Source organism: Oryzias latipes, chromosome 23, assembly GCF_053564925.1.
Source record: "Oryzias latipes strain Hd-rR chromosome 23, Olatipes_Hd-rR_3.1".
Lineage (NCBI taxonomy): Eukaryota > Metazoa > Chordata > Actinopteri > Beloniformes > Adrianichthyidae > Oryzias > Oryzias latipes.
In genome coordinates, this window is record NC_136259.1 from 19,634,598 (window position 1) to 19,657,070 (window position 22,473).

Sequence of the window (22,473 nt, forward strand, 5' to 3'; positions counted from 1 at the left end):
ATTTTTACTTTAGTCCTTTCACGAAACAGTCAAACCATATGTTTATTGTTTTGGTCATTTTTAAATCCCCCTATCTTTGATATGGTTTAGCCCAATTGTCCTCAGAACACAGCAGTAAAAACGCAGGCTTTTAAACGTCGAGCAGGGTAGTTCGGCGGAGTTCATCCACGTTAAAGCTCCACCGAGCTTCTTTTATTGTTCTGGAGTCAGTCTCTTTTCGCAGAGACTTGAATAAGGTAAAAACAAAAATAAATTATAACTAAACTATTGACAGCTTGTGTGTCAGGGTCGGAGTTACTTGAAATGATCAGATGTTTGTGCAACTTTGACATCAGTGTCCTTCCTGTATCCTGGTGCGGACGTTTTTTAATGTCTACTGTAGCATATTATCACTGCTACAAATCACACAATGCCCCAATGTTCTGTTATATAATAACATGATTTGTTAGACTGGCGATAATAAGAATGTTATACATTGGTGTGACGGCCGAAATTGGACATTGTCCGTGGCCTCCTCGTGCGTTATTTGCGTTCAACGTAAGTTACCATGAAACTCAATATAGTTAGTTAAATGTGCTCTCTTCTCTCGACGTCTTGTTTAGGTTAGCAACTCTGGTCACGTGTAACCTCTGCGTAAGTCTGTGTGGGTATTTTCTTTCTCCATGTGGGCAGTGAAGTAACCAAAGGGTTTCCTCAGAAATTTGAGTGACAGGCGGCATCAGCCAATAGCGATAGAGTATTTCAGGCAAGCCCATCCTTCCTGATCCTGGGCTTTGTTTACAATGTACTGCAGTCAAGTCTCTATCCTCAACGCTGGTCTTTGTCTCTGCAGGAGCTAATGGAACTATTTTTATAGGTTGATATTAAACAGTTGCCCCAAAATACAATTAGTAATTTATTGACAAATAAATATGTATCCCCTGTTTTGTCCAATACATGGATTTGATTCTCTTATTTCTTTCACATGGGATTATTAATGAACCTTTCTGATGAAAATTGTGTTTGTAGTGTTTTTAACATAGAATTAATTTTCATTAATGAGACATGTATAAACACAATTAAGCTCAATGTTGCATTTCTGAGTATTTCTTTTTTTCTTCTTCTTCAAATCACTGTGACTCAGGAGCAGACGTAAAAATGCCGTTTGGAAAAACTGCTTACCGGTATTTGTGTTGAGGTTCTTCAACGGCAAGCTCCCTGCTCTGCTCCATTCTGGTTTATCCACTTGTAGATGACTAGATCTGAATGCATCTTTGTTTTTCTCGTTTGAGCTGGTATCTGGCTGAAAATTGTATGACGGGGTAGCTTCATTATTACTCACCATTATTTTTGCACCAGTAGAGTGTAAACAGATGGATGATGGGAAATTAGGGCAGCCTTACTCTGCACCAACGGTTCCACCCACAACTCGGAGGCGGATTTCTAATGATCTACTGCCGCTCTGCAGAAACTGTCTCAGAAAAACAGCATAATCATAATTAAAGGCCACTGGGAGCGCTTTACAACAGTTTAAAAGGTGATTGCAGTGGGACTTTAAGAACAAAGCAGTCCATGAAAGAGTACACCTCCTCAACAATCAGTTTTTTGCATTAATCTCAGCAACTTATCTCTGGAAATTAGTCACATGAGTAGTGTTGACCCAGCTGTCAAGTGTAGCCGATGATGTAGCTGCAGACGGAGCAGGGACACGCATTAGTGGCGCATTATCCCCTCCTCCCTTCACCGCCTTCACATGAGCTATCTTTAAACTGCAAGTGCTGTGTTTTAATTTTTGTCAAGAGATAACTGAGACCAGGCACAGAACACCCAGAGGTCGTGTTACCAGCACATCCGCTTTGACGATATTGGGCAGAGAAGGCCGCTTTATTAAAAGTGTTGGAGCTCTGAAGTTTTCAGTTAGGTAAAGTGTATAAACAAATGTCGCTAAGGAAACTAGTAGTCATATGTATGGCTTTATTGTTCATTATTAGGCTTTTATTCTTGTGAGAAACACGACCAACGCATGGGCAGGTGTAACAGGATCCCTTTTATTGTCGAGAACCCATCTGTTGTCCCATATTGCTTTGGAGACCATGCTGATCTCAGTGTTCCCTTTAGCCCCTACCAATAGAGAACTTCTTTTTTTTTAAATGTCTTTTCCCAGGCATTTTTACAGTGGTGTAAATGGAAGATAAAAAGACAAATTGTGAGCAACAGAAGTTAAGATTCTGACCCAAAAAGCATCTGTTTTCGTTTCCATGGTGACTGCTTTGAGTGTTTGTTTCTTACTTTTTTTTTTCTTCCTAATTTACTTCCTTAGCAGGGACGCATTGCTTTCTGACACCCTCTGATAGTCATAAAAAAAAGGTAGGGAGACTTTTTTATCAACATCGATCATGTTTATAATTAAAAATGTAAAAATGTTGTAAAATTTCCATTAGAAATTTTTTTTTACACTTATTTTATGTCTAAAACTAGCTTTTATTTCCAAGATGCCGTTAAATAATGAGAAGCCCAGCTCTACGTCCAGTGTGGAGGACCAAGGCAGTGATGTGGAGTCCTCATCAGAGGTGGTCAGTGATCTGGACTGTTCGCGTGACAGCTTCAACAGCGACTTCTCCAGCAAGCATTGCACACCCTCTTGTAAGTTTGCACCACTTTCCAAAGGGTCAACTGACATCATCTGGGATTTGGCTTTAATGCTACATTCACACCAGGCTCAGAAATGCGCCTTCAAGGGGCCACTTCCAATAAAAAGTCTATGTAAATATGTGCATTTTGTGCTTCTGCGTTTAAAACTTTTACGCGTTGCAATGCAAGTTTTAAGTACGTTTTTGGGCTCTACGTACAAAATGCGCGTCTAGCGTGCTTTGAAAGTTAGACCAGTTGAACTTTGACGAATCAGAGACTCTGATTTGGTAGTGACGAATGGTAAGCGTTCTTTTCAATTCATACAAGTTTCAACCGTTTGGAAATGGATCATGAAGGAGAAAAATAATAAATGCAATTGTATCACTGGCCTGGCTGGAATTGTATGACGCCAAGCCAATCACATATTGGAACAGAGCTATAAAAGAAAAAGCCTGGAGCAAGATTTGCACCGCTTCAACATTTCCCACCAAACTGAAAAATGCAATAAGAACACGTTAAAAACACCAAAAACACTATTTTCATCAGATTGTGTCATTAAACCCCCAAACACACTTTCTTGTTTCATTCACTATAACTATAATAGGTTGAATAGTTATTTTCTATCAGAAAAAAAACATTTTTTTGAATTCTGATTCTTGATTATTTGATTTCTCACAAGCACAAAGACATTTTATTGCACAAATTGTTGTGCTTGTTGTTTGCTCGTATTTTGTGTGTCTTTACATCTTTCACAACCAGATGCAATCCAACTCACAGATGTTTCTTTAAACTGTCACTTTCACAGCAAGTCCACCCAAAAGCCTAACTTTGGATGAAGTCATGGATTCGGCAAGGGACATTTTTAACCTCAAAATTTCTCATGAGATTGTGATGAACCCCAGTTTTCACATGGACATGAGCAGCAGACCACAGAACAGGTATTGATGGGAACAGATTGGAAACATTGTGCCTATTTTAGGGGTTTTATGATCTTTGCCAATTTATTTCAGTCGTGGGGAAGGGTTACAGCCACTATGACAAAAATGAAGGAAAAAAGTTAAAGATGATGGTTTGTGTTACGTTTGTCAGCAAAACAAATGATAATATGGAAAAATGTTGGTAAAAGTGAGATACTTTACTCGACTTGAACATGTTACAGCTGGTTAGGTAAACTGGTAGAAGGTTAGTAACATAACTAGATTAGAAAAATAATGTTTTTGAGAGGCTGATTCAAATTTCAAGTGAGATTAATGACCTTAAAAAAAGAAGAAAAAATCCCCAAACGTAAACATGAGATTTTGAGTTGCCCCCTTCTATATTCAACAATGTCATGAAAAGAATGAAGTTTTGTTGTTGGAGGCTGTGGGGTAACGTTAGACCCCTGTAATCTTTAAGCTTTCAGATATTTTATTCTTAGGGAACAAAGAAAAATAGTTATTTTTAAATAAAATATAACTTCTTTATAGGAGGGAATTTCATTAAATCTGTTGGGATTTGTGGAATATCTTGGCACAAAACATAAATACTTGGCACATAAACTTGTTCCTACAAGTTCCTAAGAACTTGATCTCACTGTTATCTTCAAGATAAAATTTCGAAAAGGGGACGAAGAAACTAACAGAATTTAGTGCAATATCAAAGATTTTTGAAGAAAATGCTTTTTTCTTGGATGTAATTTGTTTTTTAATTATTTGTGGATTAACATTTTTTTTTCTAATTTTTCTTTGAAAATCAACAGAACCCTGTTTTTTACTTTTTCTTTTTACAGAAATGTAATACAACAGAATATCAGGCCACCATAAAAATAAATAGATAGATGGGGTCTTTAATAAACCCTGAGGACATTTTAAAATGGCCATCTGCTGACAATCATGAAACACACACACATTAAAAACAATGAAGGTCAATGTTTTAAAGAACAATAAATTTAATCATTTCAAATCAGGGGTAAATAAACAAATTAAGGAAAATAAAGTCATACAATTTTAATATAAATGAAAATAATATTAAATGAGAATAAAGTCATGAATTTACACAGCAAAAGCCTGATTACTAAGAAAAACACAAACAACAGAAAAAAAGGAACGATATTGAGTATGACAGACATAGTGCACATTGTAAGCGGTTACTTCAGCACTGGTTACGCAAATAAGGAAATATTTAGTTTTTTAGTGAATCATCATTGCTATATTATAAGTAAAAGGACATTAAAATTTATACTCCCGTCTGCAGTATAACTGCCGAGATCCAGATGCATTATGGCTCATAGATTTCTATAAATGACTGTATTGAATGATGTAGTCGTCACATATTGTGGATGGAGGCTTACACTACCTTCATAATTTTATGACTTTAGTCTAGTACATTTTGTACTTTTTTTCTTAAACTTTTAGGACTTTATCCTCATATTTAAATTTACCGGTAAATGTTTTTTTTCATGCTGGTCCTAATACTTTAATATTTTGACCTCTCCAAGTTCTTGTTTGATGTGCCTTTTATTGTTTCTCTTTGTTATTTTGACTTTGGTAGCAGACTACTAACCACTGAGGTAATATATCGCATCATGCATGTGGACGCCAGGTCTTAAGAGGTTAAGATATTTTGTTCATTATAAAACGTGTCAGCATCAACTTATGTCTTCATTTTTGAATTTCTAGGTTATTTGAGGTTGTAAGAGATAACATGCACAAGGCTTTCTGGGACATGCTGAAGGAAGAATTGAGTGATGACCCACCTAAATATCAATTTGCCATCAAATTATTAGAGGAGATCAGAGAGGTAAGTACACACCTGATGGCGTTTACTTTGGAAGATATTTCACTGATTTCTTTCATAACATTTTGATTTTCAAAGTTGTTCACTATTTAAACATTTTAGCCTGAAACTGTTTGTTACTGCACAGATTCTACTGTCATTCCTGAATCCGGGTGCAAACCGAATGCGGACCCAGATCATGGAGGTGCTAGACATGGACCTGATTCGTCAGCAGGCTGACAACAACGCTGTAGACATCCAAGGTCTGGCATCCTTCATCATCAACACTATGGGAAAGCTCTGCGCTCCAGTGAGGGAGGAGGAAATCAAGAAGCTGCGGGAGAGCACAGACAACATTGTGATTCTCTTAAAGTAATGCACAGAAAAACTTGTTTTTTTTCTTTTCTTTTCTGCAAAATGTGTCAGAAAAATATCAGAAACCATGACATGTAGCTTTGTATCTCTTTTGTCACTAAACTTTTTTTTTTTGTTTTTTTTTCACACTTTAGAGAGATTTTCCGTGTAATAGATTTGATGAGAGTGGATCACATCAACTTTTCCATTGAACTCATAAGACCTTTTCTGCAGAAGTACAGCGTTGAATACGAAAGGGAAAAATTTCAGAAAATCTTGGAAAAAACACCTAGTAAGTAAAAAAAAAAGAAAGAAATTAATCTGTTTTTTTATGTCACAGTATAGAAAATATCTACATCAGAATGAGATAAAAAAGAACTGCTGCTAAACCATTTTTTATGGAATATCCTCAGCTGCTTTAAACCACACCACTGCCTGGATCCAGGCAGCAAAGGAGGAGCTGTCATCAGCCACTGTTCCCACGGATACCAACCATGGGGTTGGAAAGACCGCTATGCTGAGTCCGTTTCAGCTCCTCAACACTGCCTTTTTACACATACTCAGATGGGACTACTCAAAGAACCCAATACCTGAGGTAATACTTTAAAACGGTGTATAATTTCACTGCATTTATGTCACATTAGAGACATTTTATTTTCTAATGTTTAATCGAATGCTTTGAACGCCCTTTAAGGTTTTTCACATGTCAAGTGAAGTTTTCCTGTTTCGTTAGACTTTGGTGACGGATGAGACGCGTCTGCAAGAGATTCAGTGGCAGCTGAATCAGTGCCAAGCCGTGAACGAGGTCATGCTGATTGTTTACAACACCGTTGGAGAGCCAATCCAGGGCCTTGCATCCCTCTCTGACCGCCTAAAGAGGATGATCAGCGTCCTGCTGAATGGGATGCACAAACCGTTAGTTTCCATCAGTCCAACATTCAGCACAAACTGCTTTCACCCATTTTATTGATCTTCATAGATTCTGTTATCTTTCTACAGAGATTTCAAATTTGACGAGTCACTAGAGGTTATCAGTGCTCAGATTTGCTGTGAACTCAACAAGTCTTTGACTGACAGAAGCTACCCTGCCCTGACACCAGAAGTGCAGACCATGCTGACAGGACAGATATGCAGCATCTCGCAGAAGGACAACCCCATTCGCACTCTTGTTGGTGAGACAAAATAAGTCAGTCACTTTTTATGCAATTAACTATGAAGCTCAAAGTTTTAATTCAGTTTAGAAATATTCAGAACCAGAAACTTTAATGGATTTTGGATTCAGGGCCGTCTGATTAATTTTCTTTTACTTTTTTTTTTTTCTCATATGAATTTGGCTTCCAGCTCATAAAACCCATTAAAACAGGATTTCAGAAAATTAGAATTCTGTGGAGAAATCTGCCCAAATTTTCCAGAGCATGAATATTTTAAACTGAGTTTCACCAACTAATCATCTACTAAACTTAAAGCACCGGCACAGGTTATCTTCATGTCATTAAATTGGTTCAGTTCGGTTCAACATGGGGAAGACTTGACAAGCGGCCAGAAGACCAGCATTGATCCCCTCCATAGTCTGGCTAAGCCACAGAAGTTCCTAGCTGGCTGTTCATAGAGCGCTGAGTCCAAGTAGATCAACAGAGAGTCTAATGCAAGGACAAAATGTGTCAGGAGAAGATGCACCAGCAAAATAGACAAATGTGGTCACCAGCATCAAAAGGACACGATTCAAGAACCTGCAGACATCCAGAAAAGTGGAATGAGGTGGAGCTTCAAAACCCACCGCATTCAGACGCATTAGGGAGATGAGCTACAACTGTTGGGTTCCTCGGGTCAAGCCACTTCTGAGTCTGGGCCAACAGAAGAAATGTCTCAGGCCCCATATCGAAGTATTAAAGATGATCACATAATTTTGTTGAAGACAGAGATTTTGATTGATTTTGTGAGATCATTATCTCTGTCTTTTATCTTTTTGCAAAAACTGAGAAGTAAACGGTGATTTCTCCACAGTATTCTAATTTTTTGAAGTCCTTTTTTTTTTGGGAGGTTTTAATAGCTGTAACCCCAATTTATGTAAAAAGGAAATACTTGAAATCAATTAAACGGTAAGCCCTGAATCAATATTCAATGAAAGTTTAATTTTGCAAATTGAATTATTGAAATGAATACACTTTTTTATTATAATCAATTTTTTTGGAAAGGGCCTGTGAATGAGTTTGAAGTCTGTCTTGGTAGAACTATTTTAAATTATCCATCCTGTCCTCCACAGAGGATCGCGTTCAGCAGTACTTCTCAGTACTCCTCTCTGACTCCAATCCCCTTGCCAAGCTTGAACAAGTACCAGCTGGCTTGACTCCAATCAAGGCTGAACTTGGACTGATCGCAAGAAAGTTCATCTCTTTGGTCAACTACAACAGGACCATTTATGGGCCTTTCTATGCCGGCATTATTAAAAAGTTGCTTTTCAGCAATGGTCCATCAGATGAGAGCCTTCCTCGGGACAGGGCTCAGGACTCTGCGTGTCAGGACTGAAGGAAAAGCCGCAGTGTTCGTGTCTCACTCTCACTGTCTTAATAACTCATAAGAGTTATTAAAGTAAAGGAGACAATACTCCCCTCTTGATTAACCCTGTTATTAAGGTGTTTCACACTTTGTAGGTCACGTTGCATTAAACCGTCCTCTTAAGGTACAAATGTTAGAATTCAAACCTAAAACAGTATTTGTGATTCCATCCTGACAATGCATCTTACTACTTCTCACAGGAGTGTCACTCTAGCTATTGAGGATCTATTTCCAGCTGGTTTTTCCTCTGTTGATCACTTGGCTCAGTTGTGTTCTCCCAAGAAGTTGCAAAGGCAGGATTATTTTTGAGATCTTCAGTTTCAGAGGCACTATTTACCAGCAAAGGACAAAAAAAAATCTAAAATAACTTTGGATGAAAGGAATATATAGTTTTACAAAGAAAAGAAAACGAAAGAGCATAGTTTTAGATGATTTACATATTCAAAATATTTATCATGTACTATACTGAAATTTATATACAGTTTATAATGTATAGTAGAGGCCAAATTTAAAGGTATTACTGCAGAATAATATGGAGCGCTCTATCTGTGGAATATCTGTTTTGTAGTTGTTTTTTGTGTGTGTATTCATAAAAAGACAGAACCATTTCTAGGTTTTGATTGGTCAAAGAATTCAGCAGAACTTGTCTGCATGAGTCAATCTTTTTTGGAGTTGGCCTTTTTTTTTGTTGTTGTTTTTGCTTGAGTACATTTTGGTTGTAGTCATATTGCTACCAGCAGAGTAAATCTTTCATTTTGATGTTATAGTATTGTTGTTAGAGTATATAAAAGACAAAGGTGCTTAAAGTAAAAGCACCTTAATATGCTGACCTTAATATGCACAAAGCGTTGTGTTGTTTAATGGTTTACATACAAATATATTTGCTTTGTTCTGTACGTTTTGAAATGAGTCTGAATAAATACTGGTTAAAAAAAGTCAATTAACATTTGGAGATGTTTTTAATTTGTCAGGTCAGACAAATGTGTCTCCCTGTCAAAAGAGCAACTCAAGCGGTGGAATAAAATGTTGTCATCACTTGCTGTTACCAGGCAATAATGTTGCTTTCAAGTGTGTTCGTGCGCTCACCATCACATCGTGTGTGCCCAGCAAAAACTCACTGTGGTTTACGAGATATTTTAAGGTACAGATTATTATTACGATTATTTTTTTTATATGTGATTCAAGTGGAATCTTCTTCAAGCAAATTTAGTAAATTCTAACTACCGTGTACATTCTTGCTCATAAGACCAAGCTTACATTACGCGTGTACGTTGAATAAAAGAGCAGAATTAACTGCTGTTAATAAATTGATACATTTTTTATTTGTCTTAAAAATTATGTGTTTTGTATGATTGATTTTAATTTTCACGTCTCCGTTCTCTCCTTAAGGGGCAAAATATCTTTCATGAACTGGAGTACTTGAACGTGACATCATTTCGCCTGGTTACAGATGCCATGAGCTCACTGGACACGTGACACAATCTTGAAATCCTATTGGTCGCGCCACATGAGGTTGTTGTTTTATTCGTGAAGCAGGAAGCTGATGTCTTGTATTTGGGCGTGAAGAGTCCAATGACTGTTCAGGGGAATAAATACGTGTAGATAAACTCACCAGAAATTGAACAACGCCAAATTCTAATTTCGTATACAATTCAACGACAACATTTCTCGTCGGGGACCATAATAAGTAAGTAAGTACAAGCTATTCCAGTCTTTCTTTGTTTCAGTTTCACAGAAGAGTGGGTGAACTTGTTGAGACAAGTGTCTTCTTCCGAGAGTCTAAGTACATTTATGCTAGCATTGTTGTGCATGTATTTTATTTACCTTTTTAATAACGAATTTCTTTCTTTCTTTCTTTCTTTTTTTGTAATTTTAAGAACAAAACATGTAATAAAAGTTGGAGTATTTGTATATCTTTCTTTTACAGGTGATACATTTCTGGTTTCTTTCCCCCCTCTTTTCTGTTAATTCATCATACAGTAACACGTATTGTTTGTTAATAATAATATGTATATTTTATTTTTTTCTGTGTCTTTTAGGTCTTCCCTCCTTTTCAGCACATCATCACACACATACACAAACATTTAAATAACAAATACATTTTAAAATGTATGATGTTCAGCTTTAAAGAGAAAGTAATGGTGGACAGAAACTACATGTTGACAGTGACTGTGATGGGTGAAGTCCATCTTTGTCTGTGCTAATAAAAATTGCTCTCACAGTAGAACTTTTGGTTTATCTTTACAATGTATGTATAAAGTCCTGCTCCTGTCCTTCTTGTTTCCAGCTGCTGCATGGTCGGAGGTGACTTGCCTGAAGATGGCCCTGGATGAGAGAGCACGGGCTTGTCTGCTGAAGTCCCGCCACAAACTGGAGGAGATCATGAAGCCGGCCTACCTGATGGACCACATGATCAGTGATGAAGCCATCACAGTCGAGGAAGAGGACATGATCGCTAATCAGGTCAGTCTTTTTACAATGTTTTTTTATTTTGTGTTTGTCGATCTTTTGTCTCCATCTCATGGCTCTCAGATTGTTTTTAGCTAATAAGGAAAGAGTCAAATCAGGATCAACTTTAAGTGAATGAAAAACAAGCATGTAAATTGAAAAAATAAAAAATTTGGGAACAGTACAATTTCTGCATAAAACAAATAAAGTTTAGGAAAAAAAGTACACATTGTAAACTAGAAGGAAATATGGCAAAATTTAGTTTGAAATTTGAAAAAATATATATTTTAAACTTGAAAGAAATAGTGAAAATAAAAAATGTAAATTTGAAACGTGAATGAAAAACCTCAAAAACTAGAATTGTTTTTTTACTGAAAGGGGACAGTGCAACTTCAAAAATCACATGATCGAATGCGGTTAATAAAGACAGAATCAGCCACAAGATGTTTTTCATCTTTAGTCCCAATATAAACAATATAATATGAAATATATATTAATATATAAACATTGCTATATATATATGACATTAAATCACAGCATCAAAATAGGCTCATCTTTTAGTGTTGGCAGCTGTAGATTTTGACAAGCCACAGTTTCAAATATTTTGGATAAAGGCCCCATTTTATTTTGAAAAGCATGTCAATTTTGGAATTTTTTTTGTCTCTCCAGAACACCAAGAGGGAACAAGCCGCAGCTTTGGTTGACCTCCTGCTGAAAAAAGACAATTACAGCTTCAGATCTTTCTACAACGCTCTGCTTAAAGAAGAATATGACGAGTTGGCCAATCTGCTGAAAGAGGATCTACCGCTGACCCAGTTTACCAGCAGCTCTCAGTGTCCTGGTGAGAAGTGTTTGGGTGCTGTGGGTATTTGAAAAGTTCAGAGTTGCAGAGCTAATGCAAACACTAGGATCCGTAATTGTTTCTTTTTAAATAACTCAATTCTTACTTTCCTCAACAATATTGTCACTTTTAGTCCAGACTGTGCTGAGTGAAGGAGGCGTACCCCCAAGACCAGAGGCCTTTGTCCACAGGCCAAAAGAGGAGAATGAAATCAGGGAGAAGCTCTACAAACTTCAGAAGCAACCTGGTTGGGTTACAGTCTTTGGCATGGCTGGTTCGGGAAAGTCTGTACTTGCTTCTGAGGCTGTCAGACACAAAGAACTCATCGAAGGTGACTTATTGTTTAAATGACTCTGCCAAAAATATTAGGAATTCATTTATGTATTAACTTTACAAATGCAATGCTTTGTTGTCATTTACAAAATACAAATGTAAAATTCATTTAAGAAAAATGGTTAAATATTCTCAATTTTTTTTTTTTTTTTATTATTAGTTTTGGGTAAATTATCTTTTTTTTTTTTTTGCCACAGAGTGTTTCCCTGAAGGCATCCACTGGGTGTCCATTGGCCGATTGGATAAACCTGACCTGCTGGCTAAGATCCAGACTTTGTGTTTTCGTTTGGAACAGAACCTGGATTCACAGCAGTTCCACCGGCCCCCCAGCACTCTGGATGAGGCCAAGGAACGTTTGCGCTTCCTCATGATCCGAAAATATACCAGGTTAGTCGTTTTATAAAGTTCTGGGGCCTCGTTTATAAACGTTGCGTACGCACAAAAGAAGGCGTACGCCACTCTCTACGCAATAGTTGAGATTTATAAAAAGCAAACTTGACGGGTAAATGTGCGGTCCTTCACGCAAGCTCTGACCCAGGCGTACGCACAAAAACGGGTGAAATGAGAAACGGCGACACCGTCGGCAGATGGAAGAAACACGTGAAAGTGAAAATGACAATACTGCCTCTCAGAAATAACATGACGACTTCACAAAGCAAGTCTTACAATTAACAGCCTACACGAACACCCGTTTGATCGATCAGCAGTGAAACAAACAAAAAAAATTTGCAAAAAGAACAGTGAAATATGTTCTGCAATATTGGCATGTTGTGCAATTCATCCTCATAAATAATATAGTTAACAGAACGAAATAATTTACAAAACTGATTAGCCACGTTTATAAAGTGTCCGTCTGGCGGAGCAGATATAGGTGCAATCAGACAGACAGATGGATAGATAGAGAGAGATGCATTAATTGTCCACTGGGGAAAGTTGTTTTCATAGTAAGACATTTCTTCATAAGCTACGGAATTATGGTATTCATGCATATGCCTTTAGTTTGTTTTATTTTTGATAAAACAATGTATGGCGTATGTCTCAACCATTCAGAAAGCAACAAGAAATTACATTTGCGCTGATCAGTTTCCCTTTTCCACGTCGATTATTACCGACATCTGTAGCTTGTCAGATGCAATTAAATGGATGGAAATGAAATGCCCCATCACAATGCGTAATGATGCACAATGGCTGATCTTGCGCTTTTAGAAGATGTGGCAAATGGAAGAATTCGGAGTGAACGCATCTTTAGACAGCAAGAAGACTTGCTGGCAAACGAGGACGAGTGGCTTATGAGCCATTTCCGACTTCCTCTGCGGGCTTTTGGGGGTGTGTCACCCGGTGCATCCGGCGCGTCGTGTCCCCCTGCGCGTCAGTCACCACTCCACTTAAGGGATTCCCCGATTATTGCCGCCAGTCGCTCATCAAGAGGGGTCAGCTCCGGTGTACCACCCCCTGTGGCGATGCAGCGCCAGACGTTTTTTGCTTCGACTTTGATGTCCGACCACGGTCCGAGGCTAAAGGCATTTATGGCGTCTGCCTCCGTTTGCCACTCACTTGCCTTTTTGGCATTAGTAATGCCCACACTGTGCCCTCCAAACAACATTTTTCTCCTCTTTTCCACCTCGCCAGCGATAACTTCTACTTCACATTGAGTGAAGTTACGTTTTTTTGATTTCTTCTCGGTGTTTGCCATGGTTTTGCAATCAATGAATATTCATTTGTGGGCGTTTCACAGACTATTTATGGGCAACAATGGGCGTGTCATGAAGCCGCAAAAGCTGCTCTGCATTTAGAATCGGTTTTGATTTATTAAGGGAAAGATTCGTAGGATGTGTCTTATAAATCCGAATATTTCTGTGCGTACGTACGTCCTATGTTTCATCCGTACGCCACTTCTGACGCAAAGTCTAAATGCAGGGGGGAAAAAAGCAACAACAAAAAACTGGAATTGGAACTGGAACCTTTTTTTTGTTCTTTTTTAAAGTGAAAATCTTTAAGATTTTCTGAATATTTTGAATAAATCCTCGTCCAGTTATTTTTTTTGTTTGTAAACCGATTTTTTTATACTTTTATTTATTTTATTTTTTTAAAGGACTCTGCTGATTCTTGACGACGTCTGGGACAGCACGGTGCTGAAGGCCGTTGATATCCACTGTCGGATTCTTCTGACCACCAGAAACCGGTCCCTTGCTGATGTTGTTAATGGTAAATAAAAAAGTCGTTTCTGTCTTCTGTGAGGAACACAGTCTTACCAAACAAGTCCCATAAACTTATGCTTTTACTTTGAAAGGTAGTAAACACGAGGTGGAGGTGAACTCTGGCTTGGATGAGGACAAAGCGCTGGAGATTCTTTCTCAGCTGTCCAAAATTGAGATGTATAGGCTTCCTGAGGAAGCTCTAAGCATCGTCAAAAAATGCCAAGGTTAGTTTTTTGTGCATTTTGTGTTAATTTTATTGGGCAATTGTGGGCGTGGCTACAGACTTGTTTATTGAATCTAGAATCTATTTTTTTGTTTTTAACTAACAAATGTTTCTCCCACATTTTCTGCTTCTTTTTGGGCTCCGTTAGGCTCTCCTCTGGCGGTGTCCATGATCGGCTCTCTGCTCAGGGAGAATCCTGACCGTTGGGGTTATTACCTCAGACAGCTAGAGAAAAAACAGTTCCGGCGTATCAGGAAGTCAAGTTCCTATAACTACGAGGCTTTGGATCAGGCTATTGCTGCAGGCATTGAAGACTTGTCTGATGACTACAGAGATCTCTACAACCTCCTGACTGTTCTACACAAGGACGTCAAAGTCACTGCCAAGGTCATTCATGATTATCATAACTGGCAACAACTTTGATTTGACCCACTCCAATAAGAGTAGTGTTTTTGGTATTTTTAACATGTAGCAATTTTCTGATGATGGATGACATATATTAAGAAAATTAAGCTGAAAATTGCATTTCTGAGTATTTCTTTATTCAAATCGTTGTGAATCAGGAGCAGACGTAAAAATACAGTTTGAAACAGAGTATAATTGTAACGTAGAAAATCGTCTGAGCTGCATCTGGCTCACAGCTGTACGGCTGGATAGCTCCAATATTGCTCGCCATTTTCATTTCACTTGTAATGTTAGGTTGGGGGGTGTGAGGGGCTGTAAGTCCCACCAGCAACTCTGAGGCAAATATCTAATGAACTTTTGTCGCTCTGCAGAAAATATGTCCTTGAAAACAACACAATTTTCGATTTTGTCTAAAAACTGTATAATCGTAATTAAAAGCCCACTGGAAACGCTTTTACGTTAAATCAAAAGATGATTAGAGTGGGTTATTAGTCTAAAACCAGATTTACTTGAACAATATGAAGCTAAATCTCCAAAATATTTTATGTACTTTTCCAGATGATGTCTGTTTTATGGGGTCAGGATCAAGTGGACACTGAGGACACCCTCTCAGAATTTGTCAACAGAGCCATGCTTTTTGTGGACTCTCAGTCCCAACCCAACGTTTTCTACCTCCATGACCTTCAGCTGGATTTTTTATTGGAGCAGAATAAAAACCAGTTAAAGGTGTGAACCTCTAACTCCTTCTACTCCGTAGGAAAGCCAGTAACTGATGCTGAAAAAAAAACAAATGTGTGTTTTATAGAGAACTGATTAATGTAATTTATGCACATATATGTGTGTGTGAAAAAGTTCATTTTTAAATTCAGTACAAACTTTTGTAGATATGTTATGGATTTTGTTTATACCAGATTATTTAATTTCTCAAATAAACCAATCTATAGTCTATTTTGATCTAAGATGCTTATAAAATTATCATCTTGGTTATTTCATCAACCGTTTTTAAAACAATTCTTCGTTCTAATGTGTTTGCATGAATGCTCATGTCTCAGAGCCTTCACAAAAAGATGGTGGAACGTTACCAGCACCGCTACAAAGACAGGCCTCTGACCTCAAGAGATGAGGAGTCTCTTTACTGGATCCGATACTTGGCTTACCATATGGCCAATGCTAACCTTTTCCAGGTAAAAAGCACATTCTGTTCTCTCTGTACATTTATATTCAGACTTTGGATCCGCATGACGCCTTTTTCTTTCATTGCATTAAGGAGCTGCACTCCCTCTTGTTCTCCCTGGACTGGATCAGCGTGAAGGGGCAGATAATGGGTCCGGCCCACCTGATTAATGACTATCTGGAGTATGGATCCATTCTGGACAAAGAGGTCAGCCGACTTGAAAAAGAAACCTTTACTGCATCAATGTTACTGAGTTGACATCAGGAATAAAGCAGAGTTTTAGGCTTAATTGCAGCTGTGGGTTCTACTTTCTTCTCATCTTGCTGAAACATGTTTTTGTGATGTGACCTTTGTGCCGCCAGAACAATGAAATGTGCAGTGAGTTCCAGGAGTTTCTGTCCCTGAGTGGCCACTACCTGGAGCAGCGTCCTTTCCCCGACATCGTCCAGCTCGCTCTCTCTCAGCCCCACACCTCAGAGGTTTACAGACAAGCTCGGCTGCTGGCACAGGAGAGGGCCAAAGACGGGAAGCTCTACTTTGACCTCATGTAGGATTTTCTGCAACTTTCTCATTTGAAGGTTTTCCACTGTTAGTATTTGCAGTGAATCTGCACTAACCAGCACTGTTTTTATCTACAATTTTGATTGTTCTAATACAGAAACGAGACCAGCGTAGACAGTCTGTCCCGCTTGGTGATTCATCCTCATCAAGGCTCTCTGTATGCTTGTTTCTCAAACGATGGAACAAAAATCGCCTCGTGTGGAGCTACTAAGAACCTCAAGGTATCGGTGCCAACCAGGGATCCCACCATTTTCGGTTTAAAGCCAAACCGTATGTTAAGACATTGATCAAGTCGTGGGGAAGGTGAATCGTTGCACCTGTACTACGTACTAGTATGTTTACGCTGAAGGTGTCGAATACGTGTCGTGTTAAACTCAGGAAGGATTTACTTTTTCTTTTACTTTTCTGAATTTGAAGTTTTTTTTTGTTGTAATCCTACAACAAATCCTACATAAAAACTAGAAGAAAACTGTGACCTAAAAATGAATGAACCAAGAGGTTCCATAGATCTTTTATCCCAGCCACTTAAAGAGATTAGAATAAGGTTTTTGAGTTTTTATATTGTCTTTTAGGAAGTATTTATTTTGTTTTATTTTATTTTCCTTTTTTTGTGTGTGTATGTCGGTGTAATCGGTACTGGTCAGCTGAATTACTCCTGATGGGGATGCATAAAGTGTTATCAATCGAAAATCATGGCGACAGTGAATTGTTGCATCTCTAGTGCCAATATTTCTGGATTTGTTACATAAAATCTTTTAAGGTCAAAAAGTTTCCATCAGTAAATAATGGCAAACTGGGACTTAATTATGGACTTTTTTAATAGCAGAATGATCACAGTTATTAATTAACCTCTCTTTTGTTGTATTAAATACTTAGTATTACATACTACTTAGTAGTAATACTTAGTAATATTAAGGTTTTTTATTTTTTAAAGTGTTACAGTGCATACCTTTGTTTTCTAGGTTTTTAAATCGACTTCAGGAGAGAAACTTTCAGAGTTTGAGCTCCGTGATGAAGTGGTCTGCTGTGCCTTCTCCCCTGATGACAGCCTGCTGGCAGTCTGCTCAAGTGGAAGGACAATCCAGGTGCGACGTTTACACAACTTTTATTTATCATTTTAATGAGAAAAAAAAGAAAGAAATGAATGGTGGCGCTCCTGCCTCACAGCAACAAGGCCACCGGTTCAAGTTCCAGCTGGGGGACCTGAAACAGAACGCCAATGGGGGACCTTTCTGTGTGGAGTTTGCATGTTCTCCCTGTGCATGCGTGGGTTTTCTCCGGGGACTCCTGCTTCCTCCCACCATCCAAAAACATGCTTCATAGGTTAATTGGTTACTCTAAATTGTCCATAGGTGTGAATTGTGGCCCTGTGACAGACTGGCGAACAGTCCAGGGTGTCCCCTGCCTAACATAACAAGCTATGATGCATAGTTGTTGAAATGAATAATCCTTTTATTATTGTTTTGACATTGTCTTTGCTTTGTTTTTGGATTTATACATTTTTATTTTGTCTGTACCTATTTGATCTTTGTTTCAAAACATAAAGAAACAATTTAATCTAATAAATATTTTTTATTTTTGCAGGGGAAAACAAAAGACTAGATTTACTATTCTGTTTTTGTTGTTTTGTATTTCAGAAATTTTCAGATTTATTGCGGAATTATTGTCTAATATAATGAATAATATCTGTAAAATGAAAAAAAGTAGCTGGGGTTGTACTAAACAGATGGATATCAAGCATTGCTATTGCAGTAAAAAAAAACAACTCAAGAGTACTAAGGGTTAGAGAGGTTCTTTCTGTGATATGTTGCTTTTTGTTGTGTTTAAGGTGTGGAACGTCCATCAAGTGAAGTTACTGAGGACCTTTCAGGAGGAGCATAAAGAGCAGATAAACCACTGTGTTTTTACCAACACTACGCGGCGCCTCCTGCTGGCCACCTGCTCCAACGACCAAATGGGAAACGCCAAGGTGCAAATATTACCAGTCTTTTCACTTTAAAAACATTTTTTCAGTGATTTTTATGTGAATGTTTCCTCCCTCAGCTGTGGAATCTTAACAAGCCTACCTGTCAAAACACAATATTTGGCCACTTTGAACCAGTCAACCACTGCTGTTTCTCCCCTGATGATAATTATGTGTCCACCTCGTCCAATGATGGTACTGTGAAGGTAATGTTACACCTGTCAAGTTTTTCTTTCTCAAAACAAAAACCAAAAAATGTTTATATAAATAAGATTCTAGGATGTTTGTTGTTAATTATATTTTTTTTATTTAATACTTGTCTAAACTAAACACAAAATTAATGAAAGCTGCCTTGTATGGACCAGCAGACGCTACCCACTACCACCCTGGCCGCACCCTTTTGACTTTAATTTATTATTTATTAGGCCTGACAATATATCGCAAATTTATCGTTGCGATATCAAGCTGTGCAATACGCATATCGCAAAAGACGGCGAAAATTGCAATAAATGGTTTCCTTAAATGTGCTAAAACAATCTTATGGCAGCTTGAAGTATTTAACGAATCAACTGAATCAATTTATGCATTTGACCAATCGGATGGAGCCCTTTTATCTTAGATGTTCGAGTCCTATCTCAAGGAGGGTCATTTGGAGTATAATTTTTAAACTGTTGGAATGAAATGGGAATCCTGTTTTTTTTTTTTGTTATTTGTCCATACACCGTAAGTTATTGTTATAGCAATATTAATCACTAATATGGCATATCGCAAGTTTTCCTCATATCGTGCAGCCCTATTATTTATTATTTCTATTAGTTTTATCTCCATAGCAACCATTTTATGTTTTGATCGCCTGGGGTGGGCAAATACCTCTTTGTAACTTTAAGAAGAATCTGCAAAAGGTAAGCTTTGGATTTCATTGGCAACAGCGGTTTTTTGTTAACCACGCACACTTTTCTAACGTAGTCATAGCGCATGTCATATCGGTTTGTTCAGCTTGAACCAAGGATTTATGTATTAAATTTTCACAATATCCTGGTAAAAACGTCCTGGCAACAGGGGAAATGCACTTTTGTGAGCTCGCTACGCTAACGCCGTTAAAAACCTTCAACTTCTAATTCCAACCATTTTTCCCCAAGTGGCCCCCCCAGTAATGCTCGAGAAGTTAAGAGGTAATAGATTGTAGCTGGTACTAAAGGTGATTTTCTTTTTTTTTTTCCTTTTTTAATTCAAGAGGGCAGCCTCTTCCTGAGTTCAAAGGTCAACAAAACTGACATGGTTGTAGACTTAACTGATGTTTGTGTGAAATTTCGTTAAGATCGCTCGGGACAAACCGGCAAATTTTGCACGCTGCCGCAAAATGGCCGCCAAGCCGTAGGTCGTGTGGCCATCCCATAATCATTTTAAAACTTCCTTTGAGTATCACTGACAAGTGTGTTGGGTTTTTTTGTGGATTTAGCCCCATAAGAAATTTTGCCCTCATTTATTTTTTTTTTGCCAGTTTCTCTAGATGTGATGTCATCATTTTTGCTGGGATGTTCACTCTGCCCTAAATTCATTTTCACTGAGTTATTAGGTGCTCCCAAAGTTTGGTGAGTTTTTGAGGATGTGTGGTGGGGTGAAATTCTCCCTCAAAGGCATAGTAAGAAGAAGAAGAATTGTGAAAACAATCTGGTCCTTATAGTCCAGGACTGCTGAGGGACAGAATTAAATGTCAGATTTGGATCTTATTAGACAGAGGGCCTCATTGTGGCTAATGGTGTATTTCCCCCCCATTCTAGCTGTTTGAAGCCACATCTGGGAACATCTGGAAGTCAATCGATGTGAGAGGCATGTTTAAAGACCCGGATAATGACGACGAGGTGGCCGTCAGGTGCAGCAGCTGGACAGCTGATGGCAAACGCATCCTGTGTGCTGCCAGGAACGCTGCTTTGGTGAGCCTCAGACAGTAATAAGTTTTTAAAAAATAAAGTTTTTTTCTGTTTTGTTACTGAGACAGACATGATTGGTTTATTATCTCAAGCCCACTTTAACAGTCCTGCCACGAAGCGAGTTTGTTTGTTTGTGTTTAGGTTGTGTGAAGAGCGTGCAGTATGATTAGAGATGTGTGTCTCCCCTTCAGTGTTCTCCAGAATCAGTCAGCTTTGTGCTGCAATCAGCCTTTATGTGTGCTCTGCATCGTTATTATTAGAAAACAGCTCAACACTGCAGAGATGCTCGAGTTTGTGTCTTTGAAGAGACGGGGAGGAATAGGCAGATGTGACTCCTCTATAAAGACGTTGATCGTTCACATTTGCAGCTGTTAAGTGAAGGTAGAAAGGAAGTCTTTGCTAATCTGTTGTTGTTATTTCAGATGTTTGATGTGGAAACGTCAGACTTGCTTTTGGAGATCAGGCCCAGTTTTCTCAGCACGGTTCTACATTGTGACGTCTGTCCTACTAGTAACCTGCTTGCTATGGCACTTTCTAACTATGCTGTGGAGGTAAAGCACACTCATTACATCCAAAAGGAGATTCTCCCATAACCTATAAGGGGACGTGTCAGTTTTGGGGTTGTTCTCAGAGAAGAGGATGCATGTTTTTTGTTTTCTAGCTTTGGGATATTGAAGAGAATGCAAAGAAGGCGGATTGCAGCGGTCATCTCAGTTGGGTGGAGCGTGTGCAGTTCTCCCGTGACGGCTCTCAGATGCTCTCCTGCTCGGATGATGAAACTATCAGGGTATGATGGACAAAAAAAACAAAAAACGCACATAACGTGTTTATCTTTATTTTTATTTCAATATCCTTTATGTGCCGTGAAATCACCTGAGCTCTTTGCTGCATTTAAACCTGTTTCTAAAGATTTTCATCTGATTTTTTTAAAGATAAATAAACTTTTAAGACAAAATAAAAAACCCTAATTTACAGTACAAGTGAAAAATCTGAGCTGCAAGTTTGTTAAATGGTTACAAAAATGTTTGCGTAACGTTTTTTTTGCCCTTAAAGGAGCTGTAATGTCAGAAATTGTCCAATATTTCATGTAGTTGGCAAGAAAAACTTAAATTTCTGTGGTTAATTTGGTTTGTAGGTATTTAATGTTCCACGTGTAATGTATATCACAAATGTTCTGGTCATGGCGTTGCAGTTGTGGGAGACTAAAAAGCTCCACATGACCTCGGCGGTCTTCCTGAAGAGAAACACAGACGTTTTGTTCAATGATGACAACATTTTCGTGTCGGCTCCGGACCACTGCAACAGACTGCAGGTGAGGTGCAGACAGGTGTTTTAGAAGACTTGAGGGATCTAGACTTGTATGGAACGTGTAACCTGCGGGTCTGTGTCAGGTTCGTGACGGCAGAACTGGAGACACGTTGCTGCAATCTGAGAAGAAGCCGTCCAGGATCCGCTGTACCTGTCTGCTCAGGGATCTGTCTGTGGTGGCCCTGGGCCAAGAGGACGGGACTGTGCAGGTAAGACACAGTCTGATCGACAGGGCCTTTCCTGTCTGCTAGATACATTAGGTACAGCAGCATAGATGCCCTTTTTAGTAGCAAAATAATAATAATATAAAACATGTATTTTTTAAATTAAATGCAATTATTTTTTGAATAACGTTTCAAAGAGAAATATGCTATATTTTTGTACGCAGCTAAATAAGTCAGAACCAGAATTGTTCTTTACGTCTTTCTTCTGCTGAATCCTCAACTATCTCTGGTTTGTGCTTCTATACAAGTACACATCTCCCAATAAGTTATGGAGATTGTGGAAAAACTCAGTGGATGTCGAATACACAGTGTTTGTTTCACTTCTCAGGTCTGAGGGATAGAGAGGTAATTGTGGTGTGGTGATATTTTGTGTCTTCCACGTCATAGTTTAACTCTGAGTGTGTACAGTGTGTCTTAATTATTGGAGCCAAAACCAAAACATTCTAAAAGAAAACACTTTTCCAGTGTGGCATCAATTTTAACATTCTGTGGTGATAAAAAGCTGATTTCACCAGTAAGTCATTCTAAGTTCATTCAAACATGAACACATGGTGTCACTAACGGACAAACAGTCCCACCTGGCCATAGGG

The 22,473-nt window shown here is 38.3% G+C and overlaps 2 protein-coding genes across 8 annotated transcripts in view; both read left to right on the forward strand.

Moving 5' to 3' along the window:
- The first annotated feature begins 88 nt into the window (after positions 1-88).
- tcp11l2 (t-complex 11, testis-specific-like 2) lies at positions 89-9,214 on the forward strand. 6 transcript variants are annotated; one of them, XM_078941567.1, is made up of 12 exons: positions 96-236; positions 2,300-2,346; positions 2,458-2,532; positions 2,563-2,622; positions 3,416-3,548; positions 5,268-5,388; positions 5,513-5,736; positions 5,874-6,010; positions 6,132-6,313; positions 6,452-6,633; positions 6,718-6,890; positions 7,982-9,214. In XM_078941567.1, exons 3-12 carry the CDS (start codon positions 2,472-2,474, stop codon positions 8,242-8,244), a joined length of 1,536 nt encoding a protein of 511 aa, XP_078797693.1. In that variant the 5' UTR covers positions 96-236; positions 2,300-2,346; positions 2,458-2,471; the 3' UTR covers positions 8,245-9,214. The 6 variants fall into 6 exon arrangements, with proteins under 6 accessions (XP_004083113.1, XP_078797693.1, XP_078797692.1 ...); XM_078941566.1 differs by having other exon boundaries at positions 2,472-2,532; XM_004083065.4 differs by having other exon boundaries at positions 89-236; positions 2,472-2,622.
- A 567-nt stretch (positions 9,215-9,781) lies between these two features.
- apaf1 (apoptotic peptidase activating factor 1) overlaps positions 9,782-22,473 on the forward strand; it is a 48,659-nt gene continuing 35,967 nt past the window's right edge. The window contains exons 1-21 of one of the 2 annotated variants that reach the window (XM_011491172.4): positions 9,782-9,965; positions 10,562-10,737; positions 11,392-11,563; positions 11,697-11,894; positions 12,094-12,283; positions 13,989-14,101; positions 14,187-14,318; positions 14,466-14,704; positions 15,281-15,448; positions 15,775-15,906; positions 15,990-16,103; positions 16,259-16,443; positions 16,555-16,678; positions 17,420-17,542; positions 18,286-18,426; positions 18,501-18,626; positions 20,202-20,354; positions 20,774-20,902; positions 21,013-21,138; positions 21,544-21,663; positions 21,743-21,868. In XM_011491172.4, the coding sequence (XP_011489474.1) occupies positions 10,594-10,737; positions 11,392-11,563; positions 11,697-11,894; positions 12,094-12,283; positions 13,989-14,101; positions 14,187-14,318; positions 14,466-14,704; positions 15,281-15,448; positions 15,775-15,906; positions 15,990-16,103; positions 16,259-16,443; positions 16,555-16,678; positions 17,420-17,542; positions 18,286-18,426; positions 18,501-18,626; positions 20,202-20,354; positions 20,774-20,902; positions 21,013-21,138; positions 21,544-21,663; positions 21,743-21,868 (2,955 nt within the window). In that variant the 5' untranslated portion in view covers positions 9,782-9,965; positions 10,562-10,593. The remainder of the gene's footprint in view (positions 9,966-10,561; positions 10,738-11,391; positions 11,564-11,696; positions 11,895-12,093; positions 12,284-13,988; positions 14,102-14,186; positions 14,319-14,465; positions 14,705-15,280; positions 15,449-15,774; positions 15,907-15,989; positions 16,104-16,258; positions 16,444-16,554; positions 16,679-17,419; positions 17,543-18,285; positions 18,427-18,500; positions 18,627-20,201; positions 20,355-20,773; positions 20,903-21,012; positions 21,139-21,543; positions 21,664-21,742; positions 21,869-22,473) is intronic. The other variant, XM_011491173.4, reaches the window with a different exon arrangement.